The following is a 25,803-nucleotide window of genomic DNA, read 5'->3' as shown; positions in this document are numbered from 1 at the left end:
GCTCCACGAACAGGATCTGCGGCGCCGACACGTCCAGCTCCACCTGCCACGACCGCCGCTCGCCCTGCCCGGTCGATTCTAGTGTCACAGTTTGTTTTTTCAGAGTAAAACATATAGGGAAAACGGCAACCTGAGTACCGGGTGCGCGCGCAGCATGTGCTCCCAGTGCGTGAGGAGGCGCGCGCGCGTCTGGTCGCGCACGTGCGCGATGGTGCGGCGCGGCCCCCACGGCGCCGTCACGAACTGCTGCGCCCATCGCGCCACCGCCGCGCAGTACACCACCTCCAGCGACATCGACTTCACCCACAGCCTGCGCGCACACAACAACCACTTGCAGCCGTGCGCAGTGCCTCCGTGCATTGCAATCGGTTCACATTGTGCTTCAACAGTTTTTATAATATTTTTACTTGTAATCACAGTTGAGGCCGAAGGGGCGTTTCTCGTAGGAGAGCTGGAAGAGAGGCTCGGCGGGTGTGGCGGGTGTGGCGGTGGCGGCGGGCGTGGTGGGCGGCTGCTGCGCGCGCCACCACGCCGCCGCGCTAGCCGCAGCGTTCATGGCGCTCAGCCCCTCCCGGATCATGCCCTGATAACGTAATAAACAGTTTTTTTCGATCCTCGATCCCTTAATCACACCAAATCCGTCAGACTAAAACTGTTACAGTTTTATACGATTTGGTCTAATTAAGGTAAAAATAAAAGATATGATAAGTAGGGAGGGGGGAGGCACCTGGGGTGCGACGAGCACTGGGAAGAGCGTGCCGGGCGTGATGCGCTCGCGCAGGTAGACGGCGCCCAGCGACACGTGCAGCGCGTGCGAGCTCGTGCGCGGCCGCGTCTCCACGCGCACGCACACGCTGGAGAACTGCAGCTCCACGCCCGCCCCGCCAGCCTCGCCCTCCGGCTTCGCCGAACTCCTGGGACATAACATCCGTGTCTTCATCGCCCGCTCTGGTACGCTACATTTTTTATAAAATAAAAATTGCACAAGATAAAGTTTTCATTTGAGAGAAAAGCAAAAGGACTAACTGGAGTTGATGTCGGTCGTCAGGCTCGGTGGCCAGGTTGAGGGAGCCGCGCTCGAGGGTGAACTCGAAGAGGCCGAACACGGTGTCCCGCCGCAGCAGCGTGTTGTCCTCCAGCGAGTCCGCGATCACATCCAGGATCTCCTCCTCGAGCTGCGGTGCGGCGCCCTGTGGCTGCTGCGGCTGCTGGGGCCGCTGGGGCTGCGGCGGCGGTTCGGGCCCTCCGGCCGACGCGTCTACGGCTCCCGCCGGGGCATACCAGCCCCACCACAACGGGAACCAGCGAACCAGCACGCTGCGTCCCGAGTTCGCCTGCGCGTCCTCCGGCGTCGAGGGCGGAGTGGCAATGGGCACTTTGCGCATCGCCACCTGCGTATATCAATGAGATGTTAAAATATCTCCAGTAGTAGTATACGGTACCGATAGCTGGAAACCAAAAACCGATAGAATCGGCACCTCTCGCAGCGGCTTCAGCACCGAGAGCGGAGTGTTCCACTCGAATTCATCCTTGATGGCCTTCCTGTCCGGCGGCAGCGTGGCGGCCGGGTTGCTCAGTACGCCGAGGCAGATGTCGACGTACTGACGCGTGCGCCGCGCCCGCTCCGCGCACGTCGCCCACGTCGGCTTCGGATCCATCCCTGCAAAGTGATGAGACGCTATAGGAGACGGCGGCGGCGCGGCGACGGATACAGTCGAGCGGAGGAGACAACCGACAGCGGTGGTGCGGCGCGTGGCAGCGCAGCGCGTACAGCCACCAGGCGCGCGCGTGTCCGACCACGGCCACGTCGGGCCGCAGCGCGCGGAACTCCCGCAGCCGCGCGATGCGCTCCAGCCCCACCGCGCAGCCGACCACCTCGCTATACTGTCTCTGAAAACGATTCGTTTCGAACGTTCAAAAAATACATAAATTTTTGTAATTCACATTTTTCAATTGCTTATATAAATAAAAGCGCGGGTACGCACGGAGGTGAGGTCGAGCTGGACGCTGGGCAGCGTGAGGTAGCAGGCGAGGCGCGGGCGCGTGCGCGAGCGCAGCGGCTGCTCGCAGCGCTCGCGGCGCACGCGGGCGCGCGCTGACGCCGGCGCCGACAGGTACCGGTGCTCGCACAGCCACGTCGCACGCATACGCTCCTACGAATTACTTATCTCACAGTTTCCTAAACGTAACTAATCCTTATCGATGACTAATAGTATCGTAACTGACGGTCAATTCGGCGAGGGTGCAGGTGGCCATCGCGGCGGCGGGCGGCATGGGGTCCCAGTACACTGCGAGCTGCTGCAACTCGAGCAGCTTGAAGGAGCAGTCGGCGTCGGCCAGCAGCGTGAAGCCGCGCACCCAGTTCGCGTCGCACGATTCCGCCGCTAGCGACTGCACCGTGAGGCCGCACGCGAACCTCTGCGGCGCGCACGTCACCGCATCCTCATACCGGATATGCACGTCGGTCAACTTCAACTGGAAACATATTTGTCAGCAGCTAGGGCGGTGTCGTGTGCGGTGCAGCGAGCGGACGAGGACGTGGAAGAGGGGGGGAGGGGGGAAGCGGGAGGCACCTGCAGGTTCTCGACGATGTTGGCGAGCAGACCGGTACCGTAGCTGAGCCAGGTTGAGTAGGAGGCGGCGTAGTAGCCGGCGTCGCGCGCCTCGTGCTCGGCGCGCCACTGCGCCTCCAGCGCGTCCAGCAGCGCAGTCTTGCGCTCGTGCGCGATGTGCGCCTCCACCGTGCTGTCCCACTGCAACAATCACCACCGCCATCTCTGTGAGGTAAGCTACCATGCACGTGGAAGCCGTTTGTCATTTTTAATTTAGCAACTTTTCACTGAAGGTAAAAACTTATACACACCATAATTTTGTATGGGCACCATAATACCAATTTCTATTTGACAATATGTTTCTTTGATTGTTTACCAAACAATATTTTAGAACTTACACAATGTTATAATACTATGCATATTATTAATAACAGGACTGGCCCTGCACAAAACTTTCTTTTTGATAGTTGTAATTTTAAGAAAAAAATATTAAAGGTGTTGAGATATAAAATAGCTACTTTAAAATTGTATTACTTTTAATACATAACCAGACAAGTGACAAAGTCAAGATAGTTAGCATTATGATGCATACATCATCCTGTCAAGATAAAAAATATAAATACCTATACAAAACAGTTAATGGATAAGTTTGAATTGTAATTCAATTTGAATATAAAACACAATATTAGATTACTTATTGTGGCACAAGTCTTACGTTTGAATTATAATGAATTGTCACATTAAATCAGATGTTGTAGTAAACATATGTACCTGTGTCTGATCAACATCTTACTATTATAACACTTTCATCTGTACACTTTTTATGAGGAGTAATAAATAAAGAAGTACATTAACTTTATTTATTTCGTTAACACTAATTTATGTATTTGTTTGAGAATGTAATAAACTCTTGATAATTAAGCATAGTGTTGTACATCATCATCATCATCAGCTCACTATACATCCACACTGAGGGGCTCGGAGCCTACCCTAAGTTAAGGGTGATTAGGCCATAGTTGTACATGATACTAACAAATCAGCTCTTATGACTTTGCTTCCTTATTATGAGTAAAAAGCAAATATATACATGTAGGAGGTGTCAACAATACTAAATATTTTATTACATAAGAGAATGTCAATGGTAGATATCATTAGAGAAATCAATAGACAAAGTGTGTACAGATTGCAGTTTGTATGTGTGGGTGAATGGATAATATTATGTATACCTGTATGTAAAATAAATTTATTTATTTTATTTTATTTATTTATTTATATAAACAAGGAATAAAATACAAATTTACAATAAAAGTGTCTATAAACCCATTGCGGGTTTGTCCAGACACTTTGGTACTACGCTATGAAACGGTAGGTAAGTTACTAAAGTATGTAAGTAAGTTACTAAAGTAGGTAAATGTAATATAAAGTCAATTTTGTATGTCTAATCAATATTATCAAGGCAAAACAAAGTTCAACACAAGAGCTAAAACATGGAAAAACCATTTGGGTTTACTATCTTATCCATAAAAATGTCAATATTACTACAAATATAACTGTGCAGTTAAGTTTTAATACAATACTATTCATATCTAATTCAATCAATACAGTGATAGTAAATACTGATTTATAACATATGAAACATTCATTATAAAACAAAATATTGGCTCAAAGCCAAATCTTTGTCAGTATGAGCTGACACAAAGCGACACCGCTCTGAGGACATCAACAGATATATTTAGAAACAAGAACAACTCTTGTTTTCTTTGAACATAATTATAAGTATAATTTAAGTCTATTTAGATTGTCATCATTCCTTATTATAATGCACAATTATAAATCAAAATTGAAGTTAACTTACTAAAATAAGTATAGATTTCCTGGTTACTAGTTATACTTAAGTGTTACATACAACACAACACTATACCTCATCTAGGTTGACTGGTGCGGCAACCAGGTAAAGGTTCTCAATGGCAATGAGCCAGGGTGCAGAGCGGATCTGGCGCACTGGCACCTGCAGCTGCACCTTGCCAATGAATCCCGCCTTGATCTCCACCGGAAGACCCAAATGCCGCAATGCATCCTTCTTCAAGGGTAGGTTCTCTAATTCTACTTTGCCTAAAAAAAATATTGCCTTTAAATATTTTTTTAGGATTAAATTAACCATGACAGATAGGGGTAAAAAGTGATAATCAGAAGTTTTTTAATAATAATACCTCATTATTACTAACATCAGGTGGAATTGTGGCCATGTTCTGAATATAACAATAATAAAATAAAAAATTATATTTTAGGGTCACTAAAAATCTGTCGCAGAACAATTATACATTCGCTTCAAGACAAAACTGAAAAAAACATAAGAAACATCGTAAAGTTCCAATAAGAAAACCGGTTGATACAAGTGATAGTAAGTGAATGTATGCAACGTACCAGACAATAAGGCTACGCTTAGCTGATCCGTATTCAAGTTCTCCACATACTTCCCGAGGTAATTGTTCAATACCCAAGCTACTAGGCCCTCCAACATCGTGCATGGTCAAGTTACAATATTCGCTCGTTACAGGCCTATACTTAACATTACTTTTTCAAATAAATTACTGTGAGATGTTTGTTCTTAAAAATTAATAGGATTACAAAGTTTCTTGCTGTAATACTTAATTAAATCTTATTTAACTCACTACTTTACTTTTTCAGATTTCTTTAACGAATTGGTAAAATTTGTTTTCCTTTGTTGACATATGTCAAATTATGACATAATACGATTTTTTTTAAAGATTTTATTGCCTTGCTGCAAGACTTTTAAGTCAAATACTTTCTCAGATGAAACCACAATTTGAAGAAACGATCTTGTAAATGAAAACCGATATTTTTAACACCATAAATGATAATTAATAAAGTTAAATCGTAGATATGGTTTATGTATATCTAGCTACTTTTGAAGTTGGTATTGGTATTCAAAGAAATTTATCAACATCAATTTTTCTAAAAATAATTCTTTGGAAATTGAACGATTTTAATTGACTTCATGACATTGACATTTGACATTGACATATTTGATAGCTGTGTTGTACGAGAGACGCAGCGTAAAATCTCATTTATAAATGAGTATGATCTCAAAGAAACTGGGACCTGTTTGTGTTTGATTGTTTACACTTTAAGTTTGACTCACCTTTTACAAAATGAAGTCAATACATGCAATGAAACGGTTTTGTGGTACATCAATGTTTTATTTAAACACTTGTAGTCATAAAAGACTATCAAAACTTCAAGTACGGCACAGTGTCACAGTGGGAACTTTACAGTTTAAAAAAATAGTTCCTGATATAGTTAACATCCGTAACTTGGGCTTAGGACCAACTTCGAAGGATTTCGAAGAGCCGACACAAATATCCGGTCCGCTAACAAAAGTTCACGCCACAGAACTTGTCCTACATTTGAACGATGAAGAGAGGAAGGTACTTTTTAACGCATTACAAGAATATGAATCGAATCGCATCAAAGAAGAATTTGAAGGTATTTTATTGTACAAATTTTGACAACCTCCATTAAGCAATAAACCAACAAAGTCATTTATTTGCTAGATAAATTAGCTGGTCAAAGATGGAGGAGTAAGCTCGGTAGACCTAGTAAAGTGCCGACGCTAGGCGACGTGGACCCCACTGGAACTTATTGCCCCGTACCTGAAGATTGGCTGAAAAAGAAATATGGTAAGTTATATTTTTACAGCTTCTAAATATGTGGCATTGATTAACAATTGATATGCTTTATAAAACTTTATATTGGTTTCAGCGGCCACAGTACCAAAACCCACAACTAAGGAACTATTGCATTGTAAGTATTGATTGTAAAAGGTTTATTTAATACCTTGGTATCACATATATGTCATTACATTGTTGAGGTTTCATTTAGTAAGAATTAATACTTTTTTTTTTTCACTTAAAAGGCAACACTAGACACTGTGTTGAACATTTTATTTGTATTACAGTGTCCCTGGCAAACTCTATTCCTTTTATTGGCTTTGGATTTTTGGATAATTTCATCATGATAATCGCTGTAAGTATATTTTTCATATATTTTGTGAGTTGAAGTGTTAATCACTTAGTTAACTCTCAGTTGTGTTTGTATCAGGGGTGACCAACTTGATTAGGTCCAAGATCTACTGACAAAACCCTGTGTGATTTACCAATTTCATACCTCTTGAAATGTTTGAAAAAGGGAGAAATAAAACTGACAATTATGTTTACTAAGCCTTGCTTTGATTTACTGTACTAATAGTTGCAATCAACTTGTTGGCACACCCCTGCTCTGTATGGAGATGATGTCATATAATAAATACAATAAAACATAAAGCACTATATAGTACTGATACTGATCAGAAAACTTATGTTGTCTTAGCTTAGTTTATCTGTCTTTGCGAATATAAACATTACTCGATATGACTGTGATTTTTGGATCCAATCTGTAAATGTACTAACAATGTTTGTAGTTTCATAAATTTCTTTATTTGTACTAAAAAAATATCTACTGTCTTATTTATATGTGATAACTAGCCCATGACTTCGTAATAGAATAGATTAAACAAAGATACACAGAAGCTCTCATCAGAAAAAGGCCCGTCAAAATCGGTCCAGCCATTTCAGTGAACAGCAGTAAGCAATGCAAATGTTGGCTAAAAATATGATTTTGTGCTATTTTATGAATCATATAGATATAGATCACACTGATGGTTACACTACTATCATTTACAAAATACATTATATGAGTAACTAACTTCATGAGTGAGTAACTTTAGCGGGTACGTGTGTGTAGGGCGACAGTATAGAGAGCAGCATGAGCGCCTACATAACGTTGTCGACGATGGCGGCAGCGGCGCTGGGCAACACTTTCAGCGATGTAATAGGCATCGGCTCCTCGTACTACGTGGAGCGCGGCGCCGCGCTGCTCGGCCTCGGCGCGCCCGCACTCTCCCCAGTGCAGCTCGATATGCCTGTCAGCCGGCGCTTTGCAAACATGGTAACCTAACAACTTTATACATACATCCATGGCACTAGCTCATCTATCTATCACATACTTCTATTTACATACTCACATACTCAATATTTGCTAATAGTCTTACTGTTAGTTTATTGTTTTGAGTTCAACAATCTTTGGTGTTAATATCGGAATATGTTGTGTGCCAGGGCCGAGTGCTGGGCATCACACTGGGCTGCTTCCTCGGCATGACGCCGCTGCTCTTCAAGGACGACGAGAAGAAGACGGATGCTAAAGATAAGTAAAGATTCAGTATTGGTGCCTTCTCACTGCCTCCTGTCGCTCGCCGGAGAGTGAACCTAAACTTGTCTTACATAGCAGTAGATTATACCAAACTTAGTAAGTTTTGCTTTTGCCATCTTTGTAGTTAACATAACAAAGAAAGCAAAAGCAAAACTTAGTATTTAATTTGTAAAATATAAGTTTGTATTTGTTGTGTTATGTGTAGATGCTGCAGTTTTTTATCAAGTTTTATTTAAATATGTCTTTAAGAGCTTCTCTAGGCATACTTCAAACTTAATTGACAAGGCATATTACTTATATAATACAAAATAGAATATTTAGAATGTCACTCAATAATACTACACAATAAATTATCTCTAGCACTTATGTCTAAAAGCACAAATCAATTTGGTCTGAATTAGGAGCATGTTTTAGAAGAAATAGGTCTAAATAAATATTTCAACATTAATGTATTTAAAATGTAACATTCTTTAAACTATTCAAATTTTATTATATTTTGTAACTTATAAAGTTTTGACTTAACTCTAATTTTAGACGAATTTATTGCTATGTATTTGATCATTTGTAACTAATAGATGTAGGTATATTTAATGAGAATTACCTTAAAATATACTGCACGTTATTTAGATATTATTGCATTTCCAAAATGTACTCTCTGCCGAGTATGTCCAACTGTTTATGGTTGAAATTTACTTTGCTTCTTTAATAATTTAATTTTTGAAATATAACTGTACTTTGAATATACATGATGTAATTAATCCACAATTTTAAAACCATTTTATTTATCTTCAATTATTGATATTTGATAGATTTCACATGTTTTGACTTTATATATATTCATTAATTGTATTTTCATCTATTTATGGTGTGTTTTATAAACTGATTATAGTTTAGTTTTTTAGTTATGGAAATTAATATATGAACAGTATATTATTAATGCATATTTGATACAATCTGAATTTATCACTGAAAGTGCGATGCCCGTTGCAGCATTTTATAGAAGATGGTAACATGGTAACATCATTGTTGCTTTTTATTTTAAGTTGAGCTATCAGATAATTTTATTTTAAAGATTAAGAATTGAATTTTGAAATGAATATTCACGCAATGCTTTGAATGTTTTAGTTAATATTTTATCTATAAATGTAGCGACTAATTTTATCATATAAATTCACTATTATCCATAATGCAACTAAATGTAATAAATGTAGGGCATTAAGCTAATATCAACTGAAGATAACTAGTCAGTTTAAATCATTTTTGTATATAATATTACAACAAATCTTAATTCTTTTATAATTGACAGTTCCTTTAATTTGTAAATATACGTATTTTAATTTTATAATTTGTTTAATTTTAATATAACTCCATCCACATTACGCTTTAACATTCAAATTAAGCTGTGAACACAACTGAAAGTAGTTTATTAAATTCTTTGTAGCTATAGAATTGCAAAAAATCTCTTTTAAAAATGACAAATTGAATAGTTCTTGATACGGTGAACTTGGAATAATAAAAAAGGCCCCAAACAGGTATTTTTGGTGTACTACGTTTTTTTTTATCTCTATACTGTGATGTCCGTCGATGTAATTATATAGAGCAACACAGAGGAAACAAACATTAAAACACACTTTTGCTTTCAAATATTTTTAATGCCAATATTTTGTTTTTATAATGTGTACAGCAGAGTGCGCGGATCTATATAAATAGTATGCACTAATAAGTGGGAATTTATACTCGCAGAACAGTTTCGATAACGCATTATTTTGCGTCTTCTTTTTTTTTTAATTATCCTCGGACAAAGACTTGCGACATCGAAGCTTTACAAAATATACAAAAATGAAAATGCTTTACAAACTTAAACGTATACTTTTTAATTTTAGAAGCGTAATTTGATATAAAGTTGCTTAATGCATATAATTGGTCGACACGCGGCAGCTCGCAAGCTTCACATGACAATGAGATCCTTCTTATCCTGTAACTAACATACTTCAAGTACAAAGTATTGTAAATTATGTAAAAGAATGCGAAAAGGCATTTTTTTGTAGGTTATAAAAAAAATCAAAATCTGAAATCGGTATGAGGCGAAACTTACAAACATCATTTAAAACCAGCAATAGCAGTTTGTTTTTGTAAATATAAAAACAGCTAGAGTTTGAACGACATTATGTCACTGGACGAGCAAAAATAGAATCATGTCAGAGACACACTCGCCTACTCTACATTGTGGTAACCCGGTAAAGACATATTAAATACATAAATGTATTTGTAACGATGGAATATAACCCATTTGTTAGAATGTGATAATTCTAAATCGCCGTCCTTGACCCGAATATTATATAAGTTCAACGTCGCCGCATTCACACTGGACGAAACATTAACCTAAAACATGTTCCTTGAAAATTGAGAAATATCATCGGCAATGCGAATTCAACAACGTCTTTATGAAGTAAAGAACATATCGGTAAAAAAAATGGAAACTTCAACTCAGGGAAATGATGCAAAGAGCTGAGGAGAATACATAATAAATCCTTGCAAGTTGAAAGTTTAAAAGCAGTATTATTTAAATTGTACTTTTCTTCATATTAACTATATTTATGTTATATTTACGCAATTAAATTATATTTTGGTAAATTTCAAGCTGCCATAGTATGCGATTTGTATAAACTATCTTACTTGTGCCAGAATTTATTAACCCAATTGTTTTAGAATAAAATATATCACAAAATAAATATTTCACGCCTTAAATTACAATAAAAAAAAAACATAAAACCTAATATAAACAATATTCGAATAATACAATAACGTTATACGTTGACACAATAACCGTGCAATTCCACAGCCGATACATGCTTTTATACAAGTGTTTCTACAGTGGAAACGTACAGCAATAATTCGCGGGGTTCCGAACACAAAAATAGTCAGTCTTAAATAAATATTGATATTGCATAGAGATACAATGATATAGAGATATTTACATTTCTTCAACTAACTTCATTACAATAATCAAATTTACAAACAAATCCGATACAAGAATATAGGATAAATTAAATTAAATTAATACGACATAATAATAATAATACACCCATGTATTACTTTACAATAAAACCTAAAACACGGAGCGCCAACATTTTTTGTTCCTAAGCACAGGAATAAACTAACAATTTTATTATTCCTTCCTATAGTACAAAAACATTATCTGGCCCGGTGGAAGAACTTGAAAAGACAGCTGCAGTACCAAAATCATCTTATGTCACAATTGTGATGTTGACTGGGGACTGTTACAATTTAGTTTGACTTACTCTCACCAAGTCAGATAACTTTATCTATCTACAGGACTGAACAATATTGTTTTAATCTTATTCCTTTGTTTTCTACGTACTATGTCTATGAATACATCGGAGAAAATAATACTTCTACACGGCAATATGAGATGATCAGAGTTTAATGTGAATAAGAGAGTTCCTCAAGTGTTAAGGATCTATTAAAACTATGCGGATCCTCTGCTCCCTTCATGTACACAAACTTTTATATTTTTAGCTGCCATCATACATTACCTTAACACGAGCTCATCTTAAGTAAAGTAAGTGGATGCAATGTTATTGCAATCAGTACAGTTGTATATAATTCAGTGGAACACAAATGTAGAAACGTTAAAGTGGTCACCGGCCGCCGCACATTGCTGATAGGATAACGTGTATGTTTTATTCAAACTGACAAAAATATGCCCACGTAAATTATAATAAATCAGTATATTGTATAAATAATAATTAAAGTAGCGCGTACATAATGCACGTGCAACTTCAATATTATAAGATTGTACGCTGCCATCACAATTATATGTTATCTTGTACAAATTCATTATAAAAATAATAAAAAATATATTCGCTAACAAAATCCTTCCGCCAAATATATATTCGTCTGTACAATATGTTCGTTAATAAACATCGATATGGCATAAACATCACTACGTTTTTGCTTAATTCCGGCAAAAACTTATTTAATAAATTGTGTAAAAATCATCCCAAGTGTTGACAAATAAATAATATTAACTCAAGAAACGCTTTGACGAGTGAGATCTCGTCACTTTGTGCACAAACATAGGATCACAGTCTGCTGATGTTACAGCTCGGTTATATATGCACTAATACTGTGTAAGTAAACACTAACTCCTAGCCTTGTGTTTCAACTCTTATGTGTAAGAACCGATTCTGTCCTCGGACGAATATTACAATATAACGGTGCGACATCACCGATCTCCACGCGCTCCTCCCGGCACCTGCGCGACACCTTCGCGATCGCTCCGCACTGTACATTAAAACATGCCAGTAATTAAGATTCACATCTGCCTTCATGGAGACTTATTTAAAAAAAACGATTAGGTTAGCGAATGAATGGTGTTGCGATGCTATCGATGATGAGTGAGGACTCGCGGTTGCGCTGAGGAAGTGTACGTTGGAGCGGCAAAACCAGTCGCGCTGTCTGCGGAGACGTCACACGGCACACGGCTCACGGCCGCGGCCGCGGCGGCTCCGTCAGCTGCTGCGGGTGCACCTCGGTGCGCTGCTCGACGCGATGTTCGGTGTGCTGCTCGGTGCGGTGTTCGATGCGGTGCTCGGTGCGGTGCTCGGCGCGCTGCTCGACGTGTTGTTCGGCGCGCTCGTCGTCGGTTGTGTTGCGCTGGAGGTCGGCGAAGGCGGCGCGCGCGGCGGCCTCCGACTGGCGGCGCCACAGCGGCGCGCGCTCCACGTACCGCGCCTCGTCGAAGCCCCAGCGCAGGCCCAGAACGATGCTCAGCGCCGACGCGTCCTGCGCGTGGCACCCCGAGTACCGGTACTGCGGCTTCTTGTCGAACCTGCACCCCACCGACTGCGCACCTGCAGGCACAGTCACATTGGCGATGTAATAAAACGGCATTCGTGGACTGTACGAACTCATCACTGCAACGCGACGAAATTGACTGATGTCGAGATGCGTGTCCTCACCGATGGGCATGATGCAGTCGAGGGTGAGGGCGCACTGTATCCAGGGGCGCATCACGTCTGCGGCGGCGGGCGCCACCAGCAGTCGCTCCGCGTCCATCATCTGCACGAAGAGGAAGTCGTCTGCGTGCGCGCGCAAGTACGTGAACATGCGCGGGTGCGTGAGCGAGGTGACGGCGGCCCGCCGCGGCCAGGCCACCAGGCCGGCGTGCGCCGCGCGCGCCCACAGCGACGCCAGCTGCGCGCGCGACCCCACCCACCGCTGCGCGCTCTCGCTGAAGATCACGCCGCCTACGCGACTCAGTGCGTGCTGAAAACAACAGTAGCTAGTTGGACAAACAATCGTTTGAATCCATAATTTTATAAAGGTTTAAAAGAAATAATGTTATGGCGTCACATTGTATAATGAATGAGCCCAATAAGTAAGATCTGAAACTACTCGTACGTGTTAGTATATAGATATAAGTGACGCGACAAGGTATACAATACACTACGTCATTATTTTAAGGACGGGGTAAACAGAGCCGCCGTCGTATTAATAGTGCCGGCTTGTTCGAGACCTACACTTTTCAGATATAACACAAGCTATAGTTAGCGCTTTTCTAAGCGCCTATCTTAGATTCTCGTAGCTAGGCTTATACATTTTTTTATATTGTAATAATAAAAGCACAAATAATTCCCTTGGTGTTGTGAAGATGTTTTTGATATCGCCGGCAGTTAACTATCGCTAATCGGTATCTTATCGACAACTCGTATTGGGACATCCCTAGCCTCCACCTATATTAATCCATAATACTTATAATGTGATCGTTACGGTTTTAATACCACTATAATATGAAAAAAAGACTTTTAGGTAATTTCGTTTTGCCTCGACCATAAGTAACATATGAGACATAAAATTGTTTAATGGCCAAATAAAATATATATGACATATTGATGTTATATTTATCATTCCACGCCCTAATACTTAACAGCAGTGGGAAGATTTGATTAATAAGTAGTATCATACTTCTTCGCCTTAAATTATCTAAGTATGGTGTGTCGGTCACATAAACTTCCATTACCTATAAGTTCCAAACGTGTTAATTCAACATATACTCCCGCATGCAGATACAGCGCGGTCTTATTTTGGACAGGGTTATGTTTAAATAACTCACACCTATGTCCTGATTTATTAATACTACCCAATATATAGTTTCTAACTAAAATACATGAAGGGAGAAGAGTCAAGCTGGTTGATAAAGCGTGCAAACTTAAACATCTGTTCAATATTTTGAGGACAACATTAATATCATAGTGAATGTGTGACGAAGCAATCTATTTACATCTCGTGTAGCCGGTGAGTGCGTGTATGACATAAATCATAAAACAAAGCGCACGTCAAAGTGGCCACATGGCACATCAAACGTTACACTCAGCTCAGTGGAGATCCTCGTCACACTGACGGGGACCACATGTTGCCGCACGGTAATTTTCCTCAATATAGCAATTGTATAGACATAAATTGTAGTTGCATTTACTTTTCACTGACATAATTCTCTCAAAGGTTTCCTTCAAGAAATAAAATTTATTAAGTCAGAAGTATTCATTCGTAACCATGTTGTCACCCTAAGCTTCTGGAGAAGAACATATTTGTTTTTTATTCAAAGAGAATAGAAGGGAGCTATGGTAAAACAGTAGGAAACAATGTTTGTACGTGCCTTGGTTTCGAAGTCACAATAAGTTCTTAAGCCTACTCAATAGTTTGTTATCTTATTTAATACGCGCAAGTAATGCTATCTACATACTGATAGTATAAACAGATCGCGATAATGTTATCATCAACACAATAATTGCATTTAGATTACATCTCAAGTTAACTTTTGCATTAGCTGTGGCAACACTCGTCACTAACTACTGTACAACTACTGTTACACATACAGACTTCAAACAGCACAAGGTGTTTGGAAAGGAGATGGTTTTAGAACACTCGTCTCCTCAGTGATCGAAAATGTGGTCACAGTTGGGGATGTCAATTGAAATAGTGATTTCATCTGCATAAATTCCATTCATTTTTGTTACACGCAAAATCTTTGTTTTTTTGTAATTGCGAAAAACTTTCAATTGCTAATGTCAAAATTTTGCTGCTCAATTGACAAAGAAGACCTTCGCCATTGGCTGAGAATTATCGTTACCATGGCGACCAACCATCTTTGCTGATATTGGTTTGCAATATTTGTCCCTTTCTCGAATAACAATTTTTTGGGTTCCGTACCTCGACAGGAAAAAAACAGAACCCTTATAAGATTTTTTGTCCGTCCGTCTGTCTGTCTAGAACCCTTTTTTTTCATTTTACTCAACCCCTAAAATAATAACTTACTAACTTTTTATGACAAAAAGATTAATTCAAAAATATGTCGCGATTGCTGCGATTCTGCATTGTAAAGAAATGTGAGTTTACGTTTTATTTTATTAGTCTAGATATGTCTAGCAGTTAACTTCTTTGATGAAAATAATTTATCAATGGAAGTCCTGAGCAGTGAACCATAAATACAATAAAATTGGATTGTATATACTGCTCCTTGCACGTTTCGTATTAATTCTTATCAAAATTAATATAACTATTTGATGGGATGCAATATAAAAGTTTTATAGCTTATACGTATATTGCATTTATATGATACAGTTAATGTGATGGCGTGGTGTGACAATGTCACGATGACACCCGTTGCATTACATTACATATATACTGGTTAGTACAAACATATCGACATACTATTACATACTATTAAATAATCTTCATATTTTATTTGTAATAAGCTATTTGTAATTTCTATAACACCTGGCTGATAGCGTGAGCTAACTACGTGGCGACCTCATACTGAGGATGTTGTATCGAGCAGCTAGTGTACTCAGGGCTTAATAACATATAGGCGACAAATGCACATTTTTTTTATTTAATATTGTTTGCAATACATATGTAATTCAGTAGATATCGCTCAAAAATAAGACAAACTTGTATATAATCGAAAAGTTATTGCTGTATGGAAAATATTTCAGTTGAAGGAAATGAATTTCCCGCCTTTTAACACGAAATTAATGCGCATTTTTATCAGAGTTTAAACTACATAACTCACGCCCGTGACTCTGAGGGATAGGCAGAGATTACGGTCTTACATTTGGCACGATGGTTGTACAACTCTCTCGCCTTGACATTTTGTGTACGTCACGTTTGTCGCTGAGCTAGGACAATAAGCTCATAGAGTCCCATCCCACTTGCTTCAGTTGTCTCCTGCCACTGACCTGTATGATGAGGGGGCGGAACGCGTAGATGCTTTCGTCGCTCACGTGCGAAGGGAAGGCGCTCAGGTCGAAGTCCACCACCGCGCATTTGGACGAGTTGCAGTAACTTGACACCTGACAAACAAATATTTTGTAAAGTAGACCATTTAGAAAATGTTTAATAATAATAAGTTCAGTCGACATCTAATGATGTGATAACGAACAAACAATTAAAATCTAATATATTTAAAACAAAGATTAATTTAAATGTATTTTAATTGTAAAGTCAATTAATTGCATCAGAAGTTGAAAATTGTAAGGTTTTGCTGAAGTAAGGTAGGTACTAACAACAGATAGGGAGTAGGGCTTGAGGCCTATGTTGTAAAGGAGCACGGTGTAGGGCAGGCGCGCAGCGTGGCGGACGAAAGCGACAGCGAGGGCGTGCGCGTCACCGCGCGCGTACGTCACGAGCGCGGGCAGCGTGGTGTTGCGCCAGGGCTCCGCGCGCCCGTCCAGTCCCAGCAGCCGCGCGTACTCCTCGCCCGCCACCAGATGGCTCGCCTCCACATCGCGGAGCTTCTCCTGTGGGACCCACGCCTGACATATTGTCATATTATGCCATATGTTACACTCAAAAGTCAATCTTCCGAATTTATATGTATAGTATTCAATTAAAAATATTCATATGGATGGATGTTGAGCCAGTTTAGTAATTTTTTTTGAAACCTTTGTTTTTTATATGGATATACGGCTTAAAACAATAGACAAAAAAAATACAAATTATATTTCACTAAAATTGAGTAATTAGCATGAAATAATCAATGGGTAATATTCACTTAAAAGATAAGAAGCCCATATATGAGATAATCTAATAACGATGAAGCTAAAGTAAAACAAAAACATCTGGTAGATGAAAGATATTTCAGAGATTATTATTTTTTGTCCTAAATAATTCTGCTTCTAACTAATACTGCATTAAGTTGACAAAATGATTTTTTATGATCTATCATGAAATATTAAATGTTAGATTATTTTCTACTTATTAATTTTTTTTTTTTGGATTAATACCATTTTATTTGTAATGAAAGGAAGAATAGTTGATTAGAAAAGTCTAATTTTCTCCAAATTATATTGATGGTTATAATCTTACTAAGATTTAAGACTTTCTGGGGGACCAATGATAACCCAAACATATTAATTTTAATATTAAATAAAAAGATAAAAAAAACACTTATTAGAATTAATATTTACCTGAAAGTCCTTTATATGTTGGTGTGTTTGTGTGACAATATTTTGAATTGATTGAGGCGGTTGGGAGTGAAATACTATCAAAAATAAACTTATTGCAAATACTGATGTTGAAAACAGCAGAAAACTCTTTGTTTTCATTTTAATGACACATGTCCATTCTCCACTAGCGGTTAACACATAGTGCAAACTATTTAACACTTAATAGAGAACTAGCGTCTTAGGTATGACTACATTATAGAAAGCAAACTTATAAAATAAAACAAATCAATATCAGTGACAGAAGCCCACACACGCCCTGTAAAAATTATGTAAATATCGCAGCCTTGACATTATGCAATTCAAAATATTACTATTTTTTCTTTGTTTAAAAACTACGAAACCTCAATGATATTTAATTACAACGAAAACTTATTTACATTGTTACAGAAAGCTAAACGAACGACATCGGCAATACAGCCGCTTCTCGCGAAAGTTATGTTTGACAGCTTTTGTTTTGACAGCGACAGTGAGACGAGATAGTACGAGACAGCGACAGAAATTGCGTAGAACGCAGAATTATACAGTTCACAAGTATTGGATGAACAAGAACAAATCCCAATTTAATTTATAAATGCTGTTAAATACTAAGTCTTTCCATCTTTAGATCACTCAGGATTTTATATTTTTGGGCATATATAGAAATCTGAAAGAAATTGGAAATCTTTAGTAATAAATATAGTCACCTAGTAATCTATACAAAAAGGACATAAGAGACTTTACACCGAGGAAAAAGTCTAATGTGATTGCTATCATAATTAGTGAGAAACTGACTTTATTATGTTGTACTATTGTTAAAAGAGGGCAAGGCACTTGGGGACAAGACGCCTTGTTTTTTATTTTTTTTATGGGAAAGTGTCAGTTTCATGTAAGTGACAAAGGCTGTATGGCTTAGTTCCTTTGCCTGCTCTTTCGAGTGAATAATAAAAATAACATGTAAGTGACAGTTGTCAGAATGACAGTGACAGATATTTCTTTCCTGATTTCCTGTTGCTTTCTGTTTTTCTGTTTTGTGCCGTCGAGTGGCGGTGTTCTGCACAACTTTTATTTTTAGATTAAAAAATTCATAATATTTGTGTTGACAGCGTCGTTCAACTTGAAGTTAAATAGAGCAAGAAACAAGCTTAATCATGTCAAATATTTCAAAAAGACGAAAGGAAGGCTCAAAGGCCAAGATCAAGGTAAGAAGGAGGTCAAGCCCGTCGTGGCTCAAATTAACAAAAAAACATGTATTTTTAGGTATAATACTAAATCTTAAATTTCTTAAGCAAATGACGTTGATGTTTGCAAAGGAAATTAGTACTAAGGATAAGTTAGTATGATATTACAATACGTGTCCATGGTTAACCAGGTGGTAATTGCGGCGACACGGCGGGCTTGTTATCGCTCACAATGCATGCTTATGTCTTATCACTTTGTACTCTTTGTTATTTGTTATTGTGCGTTTCCACTGCCTAAATGGACATACAAATGGGTGGTCATTTTGCGATTTCGGCAAACCGAAGCTTAGAATTTATAAAAAAAATTGTAAATTTTGTGTTGATGAAAATAATTGTCTTAATGCTTACTCATTTAAGCTTTAAATACATAAAATAAAAACTTTTCAGACTATTGGAGACCATGATGAGTTTCTAAAGAGAATTACCAAAACTTTGTACTACGGTGAGCTGCCTGACCTGCCTTGCCTCAGTCTTCCCGTCACTGGTCAGTACTACAAGTGGCGAAATCCAACTTTGTACCATTTATTATATTTTAAGTACACAGTCTGTATTTAGTAACTACATATTATAGATAAATTAATATTTACTTTATATATTGCTACTACTAGCCAATGATCTTATTTAGTGAAAAACATTAATATCTGTTTCACATTTAGTTTATATTACTTTATGAAAATATGGTTAAACAATGCAGAGATCTCATGTGAGCTGTGGTCAGTGGCACAGCGCGGGCGATCGCTGCGACGACTGCGCGCAGATGCGGCTGCTGGTATCGCTCGCAGCGCCTGTGTGTCGCCCTGTGCCCTTGTGCTTGCCATTCTCTATTTGGAACGCCTCAAATCCTGCAACAAGGACTACCTAGCTTCCGCTGCACCTGCAGACCTCTTTCTTGTCTCCTTGGTCAGTTTGCTTTTCATTCTAGTTTATTCTTGTTAGAAAGGCTCATTCTGTATTTTTACTTGTAATAAAATTACAGGCAGGGAATGTCAATGTTTATGTATGAAAAATAAGTGTAAATAAAAATTATTATATTGGATCTTTTAGTCCTTATATTAAAGGGGGTTTAAAACATTTTCATTTGAGTAAAAACTTAAATTGTAAGTGCAGATGGTGAGCAACAAGTTTTTACAAGATGATGGAGAGGATGACGAAGTGATTTGCTCCGAGTGGGCGGCATCCGGAGGCCTCAAGTTGGACCAGCTCAAGAAACTCGAAGTGGAATTTCTAAATGCTATTGTGTGTAACATTGACTTTATTTTGCTAATGATATAAACAGATGTTATAACATTTGTAACATTTTGTCTTATTTTTCTCTCCGATAGGATTGGAATGTTTATGTGAACGAAAGATCATTCGAAGCGGGGCTCTTGTGGCTGGAGCGGCAAGTGGCACTCCGACAGGCGAATCTGCGAGGTTTCTTCACATACGGCGACCTGGCGGCGAGCTGCGACGGGGCCCTGCTGTGCGAGGTGGTGGGCGCGCTGCGTGCGGCATGCGCGGCGGCGGCGCTCGGCTACCTCTCGAGTCTGCTCACGGTGCTCACCTCAACACTTGTGCTGTCGCAGGCGTGGCTGCCCGCGCTACAGTACGCGGCGGCGCGCGGCGCACTCTCCGCTCTCGACACAAATGTTATGACCGACAAATCCGACATTGCACCGTTCCTCAGCAACCGCACGCTGGATCTCGTACCGGACTCGGCAAACGAGGAGGAGCCCGCGCTGCCGGAGAAACTGAAGTGCTGCACTAGGTGGCTACAATATCAAGACAGAACTGATACAAAAAATCACTGGCATCATAATGTCATCGCATACGACTGGAAATCTTTCGAAACGTGGTGGTCTAAAACTCCGCTATTGAACTGGCTGTATCACAGCTCCGTCATCGGTCCCATGCAGAGATGGTTGGAAAAAGTCGACGAGTATGCCGATTTATTTAAAAAGAAACTATACAACGTTGAAGGTACAATAGATCAGGAGCGGTGTAGCGAGGAGCATCGAGACTGCGTCCGGCAGTGGTTGAACCTGAGCAAACTCAACATGTTACTGGCCTCTGCCGCTGACCGCTAGAGACCACAGCTGCAGAACATCACTTACACTTGTCGGCCAAATACAGCTACTTCTATCTGTTTTCACTTTCTATTGGCTAAATTAAGCAAAATATTACTAATTCAACTAAAGCTCAGTAAATTATTATTTTATTTTTAATATGTTTAACATTTTACATAACTGTACTAATGTCATGTACTTACATATTTGTTTACACATTTGTTGTACATAACTGTACTAATGTCATGTACTTACATATTTGATAAGGTTAACTTAAGTAAAAGGTGGCCACTTGAGCGACTGCTGTAAGAACAATGCCAACTTGATTATTTCAATACTTATATTTTTGTATGCAAATTAACTTAATAAACCTTCTTCATTAGATTCTTCTTTATTATATTTTCCAAGATAAAAAGTAGTTAAATTAAAAGTAAACTATTAAAAGACAGGAGTTAATTTTAAGGTTATTTATTTCAAAATTTAATAAAAAATATTACATGATATTTATTTTAAAAATTATCATAAATTCACTTAAATTACATTATTGCCTATAAATTCTTAAAATAATAATCACGTTACACTAACAGCTGTTCCATAGATTCGCGAATGTTTAGGAACTTGTTGCATTTCTGTAAAACATCAAAAATGATACTTGCTCTAAATCACTATCAATAGGTTAATATAAACACAGAGGTAAAAACCAAACACCCTTGGATCTTTGTCGTTGCCTGGTAACCATTTAAAACTAAATATATCACAGACATATCAAATATTGTATAAAAAATGCAAGTCAATATAAATCTGGCAGTGAATATGTTACAATGTCTTTCACAAGTATCAAACAAACTTATCTTATTTTTAACAAACACAATTCTACTGCGACTGTAACAATCTTGGGATGAGTTGGTAGAGTATATTGTTTATAATAATTTGATGAATTCTTCAGTCACCGATATCCTAAATCCATATTGAGTTTAGCCTTCCTCCCTAGCGCTAATAGCGCCATCTAGTGACCGAAGTGTTTCGGTGCGTCTGGCATCAAAACTTTTTTCCTAGTCAAATCTAATAAATAGTGAATAATTTACCAGATAACATATCCTTACACCCATCAGACCGAGTAGCTCTCTTACACAATGCCTTCCTCAGATATCAGAAGCTAGAACCTCAACCTGGGATTGATATTTCCACCATCAAATCTTACACCTCAAGTCCTAGCTCATCTTAATCAGTACATCCTTATCGCTCTATGCTGAGAAAACGCCTTTTTGAGGGCAGACATACAACAGACATCGAACGGGACACCATCCCGCGGATATTCACCATATATCCTTGGAGGCATGGCTGATTCACAGCGGGCACGATAGCAGATTGGACGACGGAAAAAAAAATTTATTACTAAGTAAATAGTTGCAAAAAATCTACGATTAATTGTGGCAAATGGAAGACATGATGTTTAAATCAGTGCGTTAATTTCAGACGTGCAGAACCGTCAATGATCTCCATAACACTGAAGGCTTTGTATACCGGACAATATAGTTTTCCAGTAAATATATATGTAACTGTTGTACCTACTTTGTAAAAATAGCTGTTGTTATTCCTAAAAATAAAATAAGTATCATCAGTAGGTTTTAGTAGCAGGAGAAACATTTCACTCAATATGGATGACGAGACGAGTACAAGTCGAACTTTTGTATGTATTGGTAGGAACTTGCTTTTCCAATACCGCAATATAATATTATATAATAACTATAAAGATGTTTGCAGAGTTCATTGTTAATATGAAATACATGATAACAATGAATACAAAAGTTCAATTTTATGAAAGACGTTAAATTATTCTGTTTTTGTACAAAAAGATAAATACATACTTTCTATACATTTACTTGGCACATTATTTGAGGAATGTTCATTTTTCTTTAGATCTTTTGTGAGATTCCGAGACCGAAACACATTGTTTATGTTATTTTGAAGATAAGTTTGAAAGTGATACAATGTACATCAACTGAAGAATATTAATTAAATAATATACTTATACAATAAAACTAATTGGTCTGATTAATATAATAATATCATTATTGCTTAAATAAATAAACTTATTAACGTAATGGACAGCGAGAGAGCCGTACTTCGAGGAGTCGTGTAGAGGCGAGGCGGACAGTCAGCAGACGGGGTCAGTCCTCGTAGAGGCCGGGGTGCAGGTAGAGGCGGCGGTTGAAGCCCCACTTCTCCACGGAGGAGGTCTGCACCTGGAAGTGGCGGTACATGCGCTCGTCCACCAGCGTGAACAGCTTCTCCACGTGGCAGTCGTGCGCGCGCGCCGCGAACACCTCGCACAGCGCCTGGATGTACCACGACCCCTTCTCCGGGTCCCGGTGCGACACGAAACCTGCACAACCACAACCGCCGCGTTACAACAACCCTCCGCCACGACACCACACGCACAACATCACTCGCTCACCCGGCACCGTCGAGTGGGCGATCAGAATGTCGGAGTAGATGCGGTCGGGCTGGCGCTCCAGCGGCTCCTCCCAGCGCGCGCCGTCGCTCTCCAGGCGGGGGTGGTGCGTGTCCGGCGCGTCCCCCGCACCCCCACCACCACCCACACCCTCCCCCGACCCCGCCCCCGCCCCCGCCCGCCGCCGCGGCACCAACGTCCACTCCTCGTTGCGACCCCTGCAGCGCACATCATCTCATTAACCGCAACTTCCTACCATTCGCTCAGTTTATTTCATTACTAGCTGTCGCAGAAGTACCACTAGCCTAAAACATGTCCGCGTGCATCACCTACCTTCCTGCAAAGTCTGTCAAAGTGAGCCGAGCCATTTCATTGGGGACAGACAGCCAGCCAAAAAAATAATTTATAACATGTATAGATGATTTCTCTCAGTATGCAATATGATGTAGGTGTACCGGCAGAGCTGCGAGATGAAGACCTTGGGCACGCCGCGCAGCGCGGGCAGGTTGGCGTTGTTGAAGCGCTCCACGATGTCGAGGAAGGAGAGCAGATGTCCGTCGGAGCAGCGGATGTCTGTCTCGGCGCTGCGCGGCGCGCGCTCGTACCCGTGCGACGACACCACGATGAACACGCACTCCGTGCCCACCAGCACCTCCTCCAGCCGCTTCAGCGTCGTCTCCGTCTCCTGACACAACACACACATTTGTATCTTATTCTCTTATGACATTCGGTTCAAACATCACTAAATTGCATCTTTTGTGTACCTTACAAGATCATTATGTTATGTTAACAAGATTGGCCGCCCACAATGTGGCTTTATGATACATGGGCATTGTATTGCTGACCTGCTTGGTGAGGTTCTGGTACGCGATGACGGAAAAACCGATCTCATCAAAAAGATACTTGAGCTTCTTGCAGTCAATGTCCACTCCCTTGCGATACCTTTCTATGTCATTGTAGAACTGGATATAGCTGAAGATGACCAAGATTCCGCGCTGGTGCCCTCGTGTCTTGTACAACTTTATGTCTGGAAATATCAATACAATATTCACAAAACAACTTTTAAACAAGAAATTCATTTTAATTTAACACATTACACTCATGGCCCCTTCAAAATTTAAGATCACCCTTTTTAAGAATACTTACAAGCAAAAACACACACAAAACTAATCTCAAATAAGTAGCAAATAATGTAAGTTATTTGTCTCACCTTTATCTACATTGTCTTCAAAGAACTTTTTGGATTTAACAACATGGAAGTATGGTATGTCTACAGAGGGATCCGTGCCTTCCTTATGACTTGTCGAGGAAGCAGCCTGAATCTCATCTGTGAATGCCCATACAAATAGATTGCAATTCTTTGATTCAAATACATTCCAAATTGTTCATATCTTACTAATATTATAAATAGGAATGGGTAGATGGATGTCTGTTACTAGATATCTCCAAAGCGACTCAATGGATCTCAATAAAATTTCTTGATGTGGAAGACAAAGGTGGTTGTCTAAAAAAATAAACTATTACTTCAAGCCATGCAATGAAAATAGTAAAATCTCAAAAGACATGTTACTCTTTCCATTGCATGGATTGATGTTTATCTTACTAACTCTTGGTGGCTTCAACATTAGACTTGGTTCTCTTGGTTCTCTCTGTTCTTATACTAACATAGTTACTCTCCCCACTTTTTGAATCTGTAACAGAATCATAGAAACTATTATAAACATCCATTATTTTTACTTGACTCATATCATTGAATTTATTTTCATGGACCTTATTTAGAGAAAAATAAAGAACATTTAGTTTATCCAATGTCAACTAAGTCATGATAATTTAATATGTAAACTAAAAAAAAAATGATTTAAAAAAAATATCCATGAAACCTTATTAACTGACAAGACTTGTTTTTGGTAACATAAAAAATTTGATAACCTTGATTATTGTATGTGGTCCTGGGCTGAAGATGCAGGGAGCTGGCGGGGTCCAGGTCTCGAACTAGGTTCCAGTAGCCATTTTCTTCCAGTGCTTCCAAGAGGTGTCCAAATGCATCAGGCCCTCGTCTCATTATGTCCATGTACAATTGACGTTTTCTAGTCCTTGTATCCTTGTTTGTGTCCTTAATAATAATATTATTGTATTAAGAAGTAAACACAAGACTATAACATGGTTATAACTACAGCAACATATGCTATAACAACAGTTTAAATATTTAAAAACAGTTAAAAACTTACTTTAAAAGGTTCGATCATTTGTTCTGAAAATACTCCTTTTTCATATAGAGCCGAAACCATCACATCAAGGTCAGTTTGCTCCACCAGCGAACCAAAATTATTTTGTATTGCCTTGCGATGTTCGTTCTGCATTTTGTTAATGAATTCATGCACAAACTTATTACAATTATGTCAATTTCCCCACTCCTTGTTTTATATCTCTAACTACAAGTATAAAGCACTAAATCTAGATCACGATCACTTTACTTCCAAAAACTCAGGTCACAGTCAATTGTGATTTCCGATTCACTGAACTATTCTGAAAACACTTGATAGTGTCAATATCTTCTCGTTACACTAACTCCTTTAGTTTAATTCTTTTAGCTCCCAAAAAATTACAAAATTATTGTTGTATTTACTAATAAAAATAAATTTCCATGATTCATAAAAACGTATTCACAAAAGATGACTTTCTTCTCTTTCTTCTTTCTTTTGTTCGTGTAACTTGACAATTGACATTGACAGT

At 39.2% G+C, this 25,803-nt stretch overlaps 5 protein-coding genes and 1 long non-coding RNA gene across 8 annotated transcripts in view; 2 read left to right on the top strand and 4 right to left on the bottom strand.

Moving 5' to 3' along the window:
* LOC106128404 (uncharacterized) lies at positions 1–498 on the bottom strand. Its single transcript, XR_001228446.1, has 3 exons — positions 408–498; positions 139–310; positions 1–64 (listed from the first exon to the last, which is right to left on the bottom strand). It is a non-coding gene; the product is annotated as an uncharacterized LOC106128404 (long non-coding RNA).
* Positions 1–5,383, bottom strand: part of Vps13D (vacuolar protein sorting 13D) — a 25,834-nt gene extending 20,451 nt beyond the window's left edge. Inside the window, exons 1-11 of the mRNA XM_013326518.1 lie at positions 4,977–5,383; positions 4,474–4,664; positions 2,574–2,753; positions 2,227–2,475; positions 1,986–2,153; positions 1,737–1,890; positions 1,479–1,660; positions 1,027–1,391; positions 728–914; positions 408–583; positions 139–310 (exon numbers count right to left, since the gene is read on the bottom strand). Of these exons, the coding sequence (XP_013181972.1) occupies positions 139–310; positions 408–583; positions 728–914; positions 1,027–1,391; positions 1,479–1,660; positions 1,737–1,890; positions 1,986–2,153; positions 2,227–2,475; positions 2,574–2,753; positions 4,474–4,664; positions 4,977–5,073 (2,121 nt within the window). The 5' untranslated portion in view covers positions 5,074–5,383. The remainder of the gene's footprint in view (positions 1–138; positions 311–407; positions 584–727; positions 915–1,026; positions 1,392–1,478; positions 1,661–1,736; positions 1,891–1,985; positions 2,154–2,226; positions 2,476–2,573; positions 2,754–4,473; positions 4,665–4,976) is intronic.
* Positions 5,384–5,579: 196 nt separating this feature from the next.
* LOC106128563 (uncharacterized) lies at positions 5,580–9,132 on the top strand. 2 transcript variants are annotated; one of them, XM_013327010.1, is made up of 7 exons: positions 5,580–5,759; positions 5,862–6,059; positions 6,128–6,253; positions 6,336–6,377; positions 6,532–6,599; positions 7,356–7,559; positions 7,727–9,132. In XM_013327010.1, the coding sequence occupies exons 1-7, from the start codon at positions 5,726–5,728 to the stop codon at positions 7,820–7,822; spliced, it is 768 nt and encodes a 255-aa protein (XP_013182464.1). In that variant the 5' UTR covers positions 5,580–5,725; the 3' UTR covers positions 7,823–9,132. The 2 variants fall into 2 exon arrangements, with proteins under 2 accessions (XP_013182464.1, XP_013182463.1); XM_013327009.1 differs by having other exon boundaries at positions 5,581–6,059.
* Positions 9,133–10,874: 1,742 nt separating this feature from the next.
* Positions 10,875–17,805, bottom strand: LOC106128504 (uncharacterized). Of its 2 annotated transcripts, none has more exons than XM_013326924.1 (5): positions 17,315–17,805; positions 16,412–16,660; positions 16,085–16,198; positions 12,806–13,112; positions 10,875–12,697 (listed from the first exon to the last, which is right to left on the bottom strand). In XM_013326924.1, the coding sequence occupies exons 1-5, from the start codon at positions 17,450–17,452 to the stop codon at positions 12,330–12,332; spliced, it is 1,176 nt and encodes a 391-aa protein (XP_013182378.1). In that variant the 5' UTR covers positions 17,453–17,805; the 3' UTR covers positions 10,875–12,329. The 2 variants fall into 2 exon arrangements, with proteins under 2 accessions (XP_013182378.1, XP_013182379.1); XM_013326925.1 differs by having other exon boundaries at positions 16,412–16,645.
* A 517-nt stretch (positions 17,806–18,322) lies between these two features.
* On the top strand, positions 18,323–20,785 carry LOC106128239 (protein CNPPD1). The gene is made up of 5 exons (XM_013326536.1): positions 18,323–18,531; positions 18,958–19,054; positions 19,265–19,470; positions 19,678–19,806; positions 19,893–20,785. Exons 1-5 carry the CDS (start codon positions 18,481–18,483, stop codon positions 20,634–20,636), a joined length of 1,227 nt encoding a protein of 408 aa, XP_013181990.1. The 5' UTR covers positions 18,323–18,480; the 3' UTR covers positions 20,637–20,785.
* Positions 20,786–21,151: 366 nt separating this feature from the next.
* Dronc (Death regulator Nedd2-like caspase) lies at positions 21,152–25,792 on the bottom strand. Its single transcript, XM_013326879.1, has 8 exons — positions 25,299–25,792; positions 25,000–25,183; positions 24,678–24,761; positions 24,281–24,397; positions 23,916–24,097; positions 23,582–23,755; positions 23,074–23,140; positions 21,152–23,001 (listed from the first exon to the last, which is right to left on the bottom strand). Exons 1-8 carry the CDS (start codon positions 25,428–25,430, stop codon positions 22,787–22,789), a joined length of 1,155 nt encoding a protein of 384 aa, XP_013182333.1. The 5' UTR covers positions 25,431–25,792; the 3' UTR covers positions 21,152–22,786.
* Between the last annotated feature and the right edge of the window lie 11 nt (positions 25,793–25,803).

This window comes from Papilio xuthus, unplaced genomic scaffold (genome assembly GCF_000836235.2).
Source record: "Papilio xuthus unplaced genomic scaffold, Pxut_1.1 DF828780.1, whole genome shotgun sequence".
In the NCBI taxonomy this organism is placed as follows: domain Eukaryota; kingdom Metazoa; phylum Arthropoda; class Insecta; order Lepidoptera; family Papilionidae; genus Papilio; species Papilio xuthus.
Note: the sequence above shows the minus strand (reverse complement) of the source record. Positions and strands in the feature narration are given on the sequence as shown.